At 35.3% G+C, this 12,072-nt stretch overlaps 1 protein-coding gene across 3 annotated transcripts in view; it reads right to left on the bottom strand.

Annotated features, from left to right (window-relative positions):
* Positions 1 to 12,072, bottom strand: part of LOC144448808 (transcription elongation factor SPT6-like) — a 34,638-nt gene that overhangs the window by 14,087 nt on the left and 8,479 nt on the right. For all 3 annotated transcript variants that reach the window (XM_078139112.1, XM_078139111.1, XM_078139113.1), the window contains exons 8-18: positions 9,467 to 9,646; positions 8,564 to 8,665; positions 7,539 to 7,664; positions 6,769 to 6,858; positions 5,509 to 5,899; positions 5,166 to 5,295; positions 3,570 to 3,720; positions 2,615 to 2,769; positions 2,020 to 2,206; positions 465 to 604; positions 33 to 227 (exon numbers count right to left, since the gene is read on the bottom strand). In XM_078139112.1, the coding sequence (XP_077995238.1) occupies positions 33 to 227; positions 465 to 604; positions 2,020 to 2,206; positions 2,615 to 2,769; positions 3,570 to 3,720; positions 5,166 to 5,295; positions 5,509 to 5,899; positions 6,769 to 6,858; positions 7,539 to 7,664; positions 8,564 to 8,665; positions 9,467 to 9,646 (1,847 nt within the window). The remainder of the gene's footprint in view (positions 1 to 32; positions 228 to 464; positions 605 to 2,019; positions 2,207 to 2,614; positions 2,770 to 3,569; positions 3,721 to 5,165; positions 5,296 to 5,508; positions 5,900 to 6,768; positions 6,859 to 7,538; positions 7,665 to 8,563; positions 8,666 to 9,466; positions 9,647 to 12,072) is intronic.

The raw sequence follows: 12,072 nt of genomic DNA, 5'->3' as shown, positions 1-12,072 counted from the left end.
GACTACCATGATAAGTTTGAAGTGATACTTACCTAGACTCTGCACCTACAGCTACAACATGTGGTTTTTTCTTGGCAATGAAATTCTTTAATTTCTCCATGTCACCTTCTTTCAGCTCTCTTTCCCGTTTACGGTAACTGTTCCTTCGAAGCATGATGTTAGGAAGTCGTATGAAGTCCTGCACTTCCCCATCACCATCAATGATAACACCAAATGCTGGTGTGTTTCTGTTGAATCAATGTACAATATTTAGTAGTCTGGTAGTAGGTCTTTTACCTATTGTATTGCTACTAGGGCTGGTACAATTACGTTAGTCTCCAATATTCAGCAGGAAAATACTCATGACCTACGGGTTGTCCGTATGAGTCGCTAGATGAGTAGTGACAATGGCCCCTTAGGTTACTCATCTTTTCCTTGGCTGAAAGAAGAAAAATATTGGGGAATAATACCTAAGTAAGACTTACTTGTCATCACAGTATGCAACTCCTAACACCTTAAGACCAACTGGTCCTGGACCATCTAAGAATTCATCATCTTCATCCATTTGCTGGTCAGCTTGGTATGGTGCAATTTTTATCCAGTTGAACATCTTCCTTGATATGTTCTATAATTATAAATGAAATTAGTTTATTTTTTGTATTTCAAAGCTATCATCTCAAATGCATGAATGGGTGTGTGTTGATAAACATGAACTAATCACTGTTATAAACAATCTTCTCACATTGTCTGCAACTACAAATAATCTAGTCTTGGTTACCCAGACCCATGCCACTACAAATAATCTAGTCTTGGTTACCCAGACCCATGCAACTACAAATAATCTAGTCTTGGTTACCTAGACCTATGCCACTACAAATAATCTAGTCTTGGTTACCCAGACCCATGCCACTACAAATAACCTAGTCTTGGTTACCCAGACCCATGCCACTACAAATAATCTAGTCTTGGTTACCCAGACCCATGCCACTACAAATAATCTAGTCTTGGTTACCCAGACCCATGCCACTACAAATAATCTAGTCTTGGTTACCCAGACCCATGCCACTACAAATAATCTAGTCTTGGTTACCCAGACCCATGCCACTACAAATAATCTAGTCTTGGTTACCCAGACCTATGCCACTACAAATAATCTAGTCTTGGTTACCCAGACCCATGCCACTACAAATAATCTAGTCTTGGTTACCCAGACCCATGCTACTACAAATAATCTAGTCTTGGTTACCCAGACCCATGCAACTACAAATAATCTAGTCTTGGTTACCCAGACCCATGCCACTACAAATAATCTAGTCTTGGTTACCCAGACCCATGCCACTACAAATAATCTAGTCTTGGTTACCCAGACCCATGCAACTACAAATAATCTAGTCTTGGTTACCCAGACCCATGCCACTACAAATAATCTAGTCTTGGTTACCTAGACCCATGCCACTACAAATAATCTAGTCTTGGTTACCCAGACCTATGCCACTACAAATAATCTAGTCTTGGTTACCCAGACCCATGCCACTACAAATAATCTAGTCTTGGTTACCCAGACCCATGCAACTACAAATAATCTAGTCTTGGTTACCCAGACCCATGCCACTACAAATAATCTAGTCTTGGTTACCCAGACCCATGCCACTACAAATAATCTAGTCTTGGTTACCCTGACCCATGCCACTACAAATAATCTAGTCTTGGTTACCCTGACCCATGCCACTACAAATAATCTAGTCTTGGTTACCCTGACCCATGCAACTACAAATAATCTAGTCTTGGTTACCCAGACCCATGCCACTACTAATAATCTAGTCTTGGTTACCCAGACCCATGCAACTACAAATAATCTAGTCTTGGTTACCTAGACCCATGCAACTACAAATAATCTAGTCTTGGTTACCCAGACCCATGTTGGATAGGAGTGATCGCCTTCCAATCGATAATAGCACAACTACAAATACACAAAATCCACAGTACTGAGCATACTCAGCTAGCTACATTATGAATTGTTTACTGTGTCACATAACATACCCTGGCAATTCCTTCCTTGGATTCCTGTAACACTTTCCCTCTTAGCTCCTTCTCCATTTGTGGATATAGTATTTTGGTAAGTGCCATCTCAATGGCCTCAATACGTAACTTGTTCCACTCCTGTACTAGATGACTGAATTCATCTCTGTAGTACAACTGTTTGATTTCATCAAAGTAGGTTTGGTATCTATATACAAATAAAACAAACAGATAAGTTGTGGATAAAGAAGCTAATCCAATACTGCTGAGTAAACTACAATACGATGCTACCTAATTTTAGTCTCAAAACTTAATTTCCATACCTTGGATGGCAAGACAACTTCTGAAATTGAAGTTTTTTAGAGCTTCTGGATGTAATGAGGTGTAATCAAGAAATAAGATATTTGACATTTCAAGACTTGAAAAAATTCTCATGAGAATGATTCTCATTTACGTTTTATAACTAGTACTGAGAATAATAAGTAATAGCTCATGCACAGATGTGCATTCACACAGGCACAAAGACAGGCACATGGAGACAAAACATACTGACAGAGAGAGACAGACAGAGAGACAGAGATCTTACAATCATGTAACCTCCATGTAGCAAACTTACCCTGGGTGTTCATCCATATCAATGGCCATGGAACTCTTAAACAATCCTTCTTGCTCACACAGACTGATTTTCAAGTATTGTTCATTTTCAAGGTCTTTTACTGGTTTGTGTTTTAGATATTTCATAGCAAAACAGTAGTGATTCTCATCAATTTCCTGCAGACCAATCAAAATACATGTTCATTAACATAATGACTTCATTTGCATAATCAAACTGTCTGCCATATGTAATCCTATCAGCTTCAATAAGGGCACATTTTCAAAGCAATATCCACTGCATATAGCAATGCTATAACGAGCTGATTGTTAGGAAAGCTATCAGAGTTACACATCAGCACCACAGACTGGCAGCAAGACGTGATCTAGAATTTTCAGTCAAATTTGTTTTTGGGATGGTAGAATAAACCTGTGATTTTTCTGTTGTTTTCTTTCTTTCCAATGTTCATTGGTTTAATAAAGAATATCTTCCAGTCTTCTTTTTCAGCTGAAAATTCACTCTCTTTATTGATAGAATAAAGACACCTTGTCCATCTTTCCACAAATACCATATCCTATTATCTAACTGCCAACATGTTTGGTCTTACAATTACTAAGGTATGTTACTATGTTATCAGTGTCAACGCCTTTGGCACTTTGTGACCTGTGGTTGCTTTTAAAGTTAACAGAATTGCCTTTGGCACTTTGTGACATGTGGTTGATTTTAAAGTTAACAGAATTGCCTTTGGCACTTTGTGACCTGTGGTTGATTTTAAAGTTAACAGAATTGCCTTTGGCACTTTGTGACATGTGGTTGATTTTAAAGTTAACAGAATTGCCTTTGGCACTTTGTGACCTGTGGTTGATTTTAAAGTTAACAGAATTGCCTTTGGCACTTTGTGACATGTGGTTGATTTTAAAGTTAACAGAATTGTCTGAGGGTGTAGCACCTAGACTATAGGTGACAGTACCCAACTCACCTTCAATCCTTTCTTTGTTGGTTTCAGTGACAGTTTAGCTCTTTCACGATATGTCTCTCTAACACCCTGTCTGACTAGAGGGTCATGTGCTAACTGCATAGCTACCATGTAGCGTGCTCCTTGTAATACTGCTTCAGGGGTAGGAAATTGCCTGTGAAGTGAAAAAAAAATTAAATCTCACAACATGATTTCATAACATCTACCAGTATTCATAGTGGATACTGAAATACCACCAACTATGAAGCTCAAGAAATCAAGCCATTCTCCCCTACATATTGGCATACATAATCACTAGTTCAGGGCCTAAATCTTTGAAGTTGGCATCACAGTACTTCAGATTGATACAGTTGGAGGTAGGTAAGGGCACAATGACACAACATATCTACTAGGTAAATATCTGACATATGGATAGGAACGTCAGAGTTTACATTACACCTATAACCAGAGTAAATTTAGAGAAATGTAAATTTGTGTCTAACGAGTTAGTTTCATCTGTATCAGCCTTGTAGTTCGCATTTTCTCGGAGTTAACAACTGCCATACAAGGATAACTTATGGACACACATGCTCCTGTGCAAGTTTTCTAGGGGGTTCTATAAAATATAACTTATGGACACACATGCTCCTGTGCAAGTTTTCTAGGGGGTTCTATAAAATATAACTTACGGACACACATGCTCCTGTGCAAGTTTTCTAGGGGGTTCTATAAAATATAACTTACGGACACACATGCTCCTGTGCAAGTTTTCTAGGGGGTTCTATAAAATATAACTTACGGACACACATGCTCCTGTGCAAGTTTTCTAGGGGGTTCTATAAAATATAACTTACGGACACACATGCTCCTGTGCAAGTTTTCTAGGGGGTTCTATAAAATATAACTTACGGACACACATGCTCCTGTGCAAGTTTTCTAGGGGGTTCTATAAAATATAACTTACGGACACACATGCTCCTGTGCAAGTTTTCTAGGGGGTTCTATAAAATATAACTTACGGACACACATGCTCCTGTGCAAGTTCTAGGGGGTTCTATAAAATATAACTTACGGACACACATGCTCCTGTGCAAGTTTTCTAGGGGGTTCTATAAAATATAACTTACGGACACACATGCTCCTGTGCAAGTTTTCTAGGGGGTTCTATAAAATATAACTTACGGACACACATGCTCCTGTGCAAGTTTTCTAGGGGGTTCTATAAAATATAACTTACGGACACACATGCTCCTGTGCAAGTTTTCTAGGGGGTTCTATAAAATATAACTTACGGACACACATGCTCCTGTGCAAGTTCTAGGGGGTTCTATAAAATATAACTTACGGACACACATGCTCCTGTGCAAGTTTTCTAGGGGGTTCTATAAAATATAACTTACGGACACACATGCTCCTGTGCAAGTTTTCTAGGGGGTTCTATAAAATATAACTTACGGACACACATGCTCCTGTGCAAGTTTTCTAGGGGGTTCTATAAAATATAACTTACGGACACACATGCTCCTGTGCAAGTTTTCTAGGGGGTTCTATAAAATATAACTTACGGACACACATGCTCCTGTGCAAGTTTTCTAGGGGGTTCTATAAACTATAACTTACGGACACACATGCTCCTGTGCAAGTTCTAGAGGTTCTGCAGGATATTGTTCAGTGTCATGTCTTTGATAGTTGTCTCTGAGATTCTCTCCAAACTGTTCTGGTGTTAGACCAAACTTCTTGGAAATTCCATCTGAAAGTATGAAATCAAATAGTAATGAAATGATGTGTACATACTTGTTTGTGAGCTGTGTTTTGTGCATGCATGTATGCGTGAACACAAAACAAAACCAAAATTTCCATATGGTAAATACATTTGTATCTTTTCTAGGTACTTCAATATAAAAACTTACCTAATTCAGCCTGTTCACATAGCCCATACATCCCTTTCCATATCAAAACTTACCTAAACCAGCCTGTTCACACAGCCCATACATCCCTTTCCTAGCAGCTTGTTTAATCTCTCTACTTGTACCACTCAGATCTTCAGGCTGTTCTGTTTCACCACCTTCAACTCCTTCTCCACCTTCCCGTTTCTGTTTCTTTTTCTTTTCTCTCTCAGTATTCTGCATCTTTGGTATGTCTCTCCCATAGTACAACAGGAAATGCATGTAAACGTCTCTCAGTTCTTCATGTGTCTGTACGGCATCTAACTTTTCCATGTCTGATTCTGTCAATGGTCTGATATTCTCAGGCAGGCTTAGGTCAGCATCGTGTGGGATCAACTCAAACTGGTAATTTTGCATCTTTTCAAATAACCTTTTCAGATTCTGCTTACGAGTCCTCAATTGTGTCCACTATGAATTAATCAAATTGAATCATTTTATTTCAATGATTTCTACAGAGAATGTGCAAGCTATGAATTCAACTTTCAAGTGTCATACATAATTTTAGTGTTGTGTACCCGTGTATATTAACCAAACCAAACATATCTAATCCATATACAAAGGTAACAGTACAAGAAATTCCTTATCAAACATGTTTCAGATGGCCGAATATCCCTTACTAGGTGGTGACTTGCAAGAAAACCTTGTTTTTATCATTTTGACTCACAACAGAATGTGTTACATGTATAATGGGCAATGGACATGGATGGTAAGTTCTGTTTGATAAAGTGGCAGGGTTGTTTGTTGGTTGTGTACTTACAAAACCTGTTTATCAACACTACTGGAGTTCACTGTCCTTAAAATTCATCCTTTACATGCCAATTATACAACTTGCATGATATGGGAAAGTAGTACACGTCCACAAAACTTACTAAATTTGTTAAAGTGGCCATATGGATGAGAATTTGGTATTTATTTTGGATTTGTATTTGATAAAACAGCTTCACTATGTTTTTCTACTTGAAAAAAATAATGTGAAAGAACATTGACCAAGTCCGTGTTCATAACTCAATACATTGCAAAACGATGCACAAAGTGTAAAAAGTTTGTTATTGTACGTACAATAACAAACATTTTACACATTGTTTAATGTTTTGCAGTTTATTGAGTAGCGAACATGAACTTGGTATATGTTATTTCACATTATTTTTTCAAGTAGAAAAACATGGTGAAGCTGTTTTATCAAATACAAATCCAAAATAAATACCAAATTCTCATCCATATGGCCACTTTAAGCCTCATGTACTTTAGTCAAAAAAATTTTGATTATAAGAACTGACCTTCTCATCCCAGTGATAAATTTTCCATAGATCGTAAATATTCAATTCTGGTTCCACATATTCTTTGCGATAAAATGATATAAAGGGAACCTGCAAGATACGATACAAATCGATAAAATATTAATATTGAAATAAAAACAAACAAAAGATGGGTAAGTCTATGTATTGTCTGACTACAAGCTGACTAAAGAATTTTATTAACACAGTCTTAATTCTTGTTTCATCTGTCTTGTATCTTTGCTTTTGTAAATAAATAAATTTGTTAAATATAAAAAAAATGAGTGAAGAATTGGCAAATGTAGACATCTTCAAATAGTATCACCAAATACTATATACTTTGTTTGTACAAATCCTCATAGTTTTACTGTTTTTGAAAATATGTGTTAATCAAAACCAAGATATCTAATTCTTTTCTATCCAGAACATACCTAACAGACACTAACTATTTTCCTTCAATGAAAGCACTTATGACTGAAAAGCTGCAAAGAATATGATGCATAATTGAAACACACTAGAGGGTGGCTTCACTGAGGAATAATACTCAACACCTACAAATCATTTTACCTTACACTATAGGGTCAAAATAAAACAAGAAAGTAGACTTATTTTGATGTGTGCTTATTGTAATACATGTATATGTAGTTAGTGGAGCTGAAGTCATACAAATATTCAAATGTGATCTTTTTCAGGTAAGGACAGTTAGATGAGACAATGAAAGGGTGTTGTTTGGTACATTGCACAAAACATGGAGTATGTTTCTTGAAACTTACCTCAAACTGTTGATTTCTGATAAAATTCAGAGCCTCCTTTATCTTTCCGACAGTCTCTGGACTTTTATTGTTGTGTAGAGTGCCACCAACCTGACTGGCTTCAGAACTCAAAGGGTCTGACATGTCCTGTAAAAAACACAAAGAGAGTTTTAAAAATCTCGTCTATTTCTGACTTGCTATTGGCTACTTTGTACCAAGAATAATGTACATTATGGCAAGCTTATAATGAACAAGTTAGGGGGCACTAATTTGATTATGATCCAATTATCTACTTTGCCCTTGAAACAACCACATCAGTTTGACCACGTCACTGTCGTCAGTTTCAATAGGAGATTATCAACACACTATCACACTGGAGTACAACATCCTTATGGTGATATACACACTATCATACTGGAGTACAACATCCTTATGGTGATATACACACTATCACACTGGAGTACAACATCCTTATGGTGATATACACACTATCACACTGGAGTACAACATCCTTATGGTGATATACACACTATCACACTGGAGTACAACATCCTTATGGTGATATACACACTATCACACTGGAGTACAACATCCTTATGGTGATATACACACTATCACACTGGAGTACAACATCCTTACGGTGATATACAGACTATCACACTGGAGTACAACATCCTTACGGTGATATACACACTATCACACTGGAGTACAACATCCTTACGGTGATATACACACTATCACACTGGAGTACAACATCCTTACGGTGATATACACACTATCACACTGGAGTACAAGTATGGTGATATACACACTATCACACTGGAGTACAAGTATGGTGATATACACACTATCACACTGGAGTACAACATCCTTATGGTGATATACAGACAAAAGCCAACTTTATCTACTTTAAAGACACTTCAGTTGTAGAGTTTGCCAATGGACGAAGACGTGGTCAAGGGTATCGGTGTCATAAACATTTCAACCCAAAATGTCCGCTATGTATAAAAAAACTGGCATCATTAAAACTGTGACATAAATTTTACCTGTTGTGTAACTGGAAGTGTCACAAAAGCATGTTTATGGATCCATTCTGCTTCCTCATCTAATTCATATTCTTCAGTAGGTCTAACTGGTATGGCACGCAGCTGAAATATAAACAATGTTAAGGTCAGAATGGTCATGTAGCTGAAATGATTATCGGAATAATATTAAACTTTCAACTTGGTATGTTTATTCATAAAAGCTTATTCTTTTCGTATTCATTTTGGACTGAGGACATCTTATCTTACAGCTGAAGTACTCTAAATATATTAGGTACCTGGACTCTTTTTGGTGTACACAAAAAGCCATCAGTATGTCAAATGTATGTCATATTATCCATAATTCCATAAGTGTATGAAAACTTGAATCTACCAACATGATGGTTTACACATGACAAAAACATGATGGCTATTTTCAATCCTTTTGGACCGAGGATATTTTATCATTTTATCCTGAAAAACATTTTTATGGGTAGTATTATTACATATGTAGCAATGATTACTTGCACCAGTGCATACATACTAGTGGTATTTGTACTGTGCAATACCAAAAACATTACTATTGTATGCAAATGATATGCAAATGATATGCAAATGATATATAAAATAAGGACACAATATTTCCTTGCACATGAAATCATGTGATCACACAGTATGATTTTTATGGAAATTTGCTGTTTCAGATGAACATACCCGGTATGTAATATAATAACAGAGAATACTTGTGGAAAGTTCAACCCTAGAGAACACTGCAAGCGTTCAAGCAAATTCCCTTGAGTACATCATGGCACACTTGGACTCGTATGTCTTGGTGTTCTGTCCTACTAGTGCATGCATGATTCAACACAAACGAATTTGTCTGTTCTTTTGTAAAGCACAAAAGTAAAATACATAAACCACACTCACCTGAAACCTTTCTGGTATGTCAGCTGTTCTGATCTCATTGTCCAAATCTGTGAAATGTCCTCTCTCCAATTCACTTGGTTCAAACACTTCATAGATACTTTTTTTGGCTGCTTTCTTTTTGGCAGTCTTCTTGGCTTTGGGTTTAACCTCAGTTTCTCCTTCTTCTTCTACCTCTTCATACTAAGAGGGTAAAACATACAAATGGATTAAAATAAAAAATTTACTCTTACCATTTCATAAGACTACAATATACTCTTACCATTTCATAAGACTACAATATACTCTTACCATTTCATAAGACTACAATATACTCTTACCATTTGATAAGACTACAATATACTCTTACCATTTCATAAGACTACAATATACTCTTACCATTTCATAAGACTACAATATACTCTTACCATTTCATAAGACTACAATATACTCTTACCATTTGATAAGACTACAATATACCCTTACCATTTGGTAAGACTACAATATACTCTTACCATTTCATAAGACTACAATATACTCTTACCATTTCATAAGACTACAATATACTCTTACCATTTCATAAGACTACAATATACTCTTACCATTTCATAAGACTACAATATACTCTTACCATTTCATAAGACTACAATATACTCTTACCATTTGATAAGACTACAATATACCCTTACCATTTGGTAAGACTACAATATACTCTTACCATTTCATAAGACTACAATATACTCTTACCATTTCATAAGACTACAATATACTCTTACCATTTCATAAGACTACAATATACTCTTACCATTTGATAAGACTACAATATACCCTTACCATTTGGTAAGACTACAATATACTCTTACCATTTCATAAGACTACAATATACTCTTACCATTTCATAAGACTACAATATACTCTTACCATTTCATAAGACTACAATATACTCTTACCATTTGATAAGACTACAATATACCCTTACCATTTGGTAAGACTACAATATACTCTTACCATTTCATAAGACTACAATATACTCTTACCATTTCATAAGACTACAATATACTCTTACCATTTCATAAGACTACAATATACTCTTACCATTTGATAAGACTACAATATACCCTTACCATTTGGTAAGACTACAATATACTCTTACCATTTCATAAGACTACAATATACTCTTACCATTTCATAAGACTACAATATACTCTTACCATTTCATAAGACTACAATATACTCTTACCATTTCATAAGACTACAATATACTCTTACCATTTCATAAGACTACAATATACTCTTACCATTTGATAAGACTACAATATACCCTTACCATTTGGTAAGACTACAATATACTCTTACCATTTCATAAGACTACAATATACTCTTACCATTTCATAAGACTACAATATACTCTTACCATTTCATAAGACTACAATATACTCTTACCATTTGATAAGACTACAATATACCCTTACCATTTGGTAAGACTACAATATACTCTTACCATTTCATAAGACTACAATATACTCTTACCATTTCATAAGACTACAATATACTCTTACCATTTCATAAGACTACAATATACTCTTACCATTTGATAAGACTACAATATACCCTTACCATTTGGTAAGACTACAATATACTCTTACCATTTCATAAGACTACAATATACTCTTACCATTTCATAAGACTACAATATACTCTTACCATTTCATAAGACTACAATATACTCTTACCATTTCATAAGACTACAATATACTCTTACCATTTGATAAGACTACAATATACCCTTACCATTTGGTAAGACTACAATATACTCTTACCATTTCATAAGACTACAATATACTCTTACCATTTCATAAGACTACAATATACTCTTACCATTTCATAAGACTACAATATACTCTTACCATTTGATAAGACTACAATATACCCTTACCATTTGGTAAGACTACAATATACTCTTACCATTTCATAAGACTACAATATACTCTTACCATTTCATAAGACTACAATATACTCTTACCATTTCATAAGACTACAATATACTCTTACCATTTGATAAGACTACAATATACTCTTACCATTTGATAAGACTACAATATACTCTTACCATTTGATAAGACTACAATATACTCTTACCATTTCATAAGACTACAATATACTCTTACCATTTCATAAGACTACAATATACTCTTACCATTTCATAAGACTACAATATACTCTTACCATTTGATAAGACTACAATATACCCTTACCATTTGGTAAGACTACAATATACTCTTACCATTTTGTAAGACTACAATATACTCTTACCATTTCATAAGACTACAATATACTCTTACCATTTCATAAGACTACAATATACTCTTACCATTTGATAAGACTACAATATACCCTTACCATTTGATAAGACTACAATATACTCTTACCATTTCATAAGACTACAATATACTCTTACCATTTGATAAGACTACAATATACTCTTACCATTTGATAAGACTACAATATACTCTTACCATTTCATAAGACTACAATATACTCTTACCATTTCATAAGACTACAATATAATCTTACCATTTCATAAGACTACAATATAATCTTACCATTTGGTAAGACTACAATATACTCTT

This window comes from Glandiceps talaboti, chromosome 18, assembly GCF_964340395.1.
Source record: "Glandiceps talaboti chromosome 18, keGlaTala1.1, whole genome shotgun sequence".
Classification (NCBI taxonomy): domain Eukaryota; kingdom Metazoa; phylum Hemichordata; class Enteropneusta; family Spengelidae; genus Glandiceps; species Glandiceps talaboti.
Note: the sequence above shows the minus strand (reverse complement) of the source record. Positions and strands in the feature narration are given on the sequence as shown.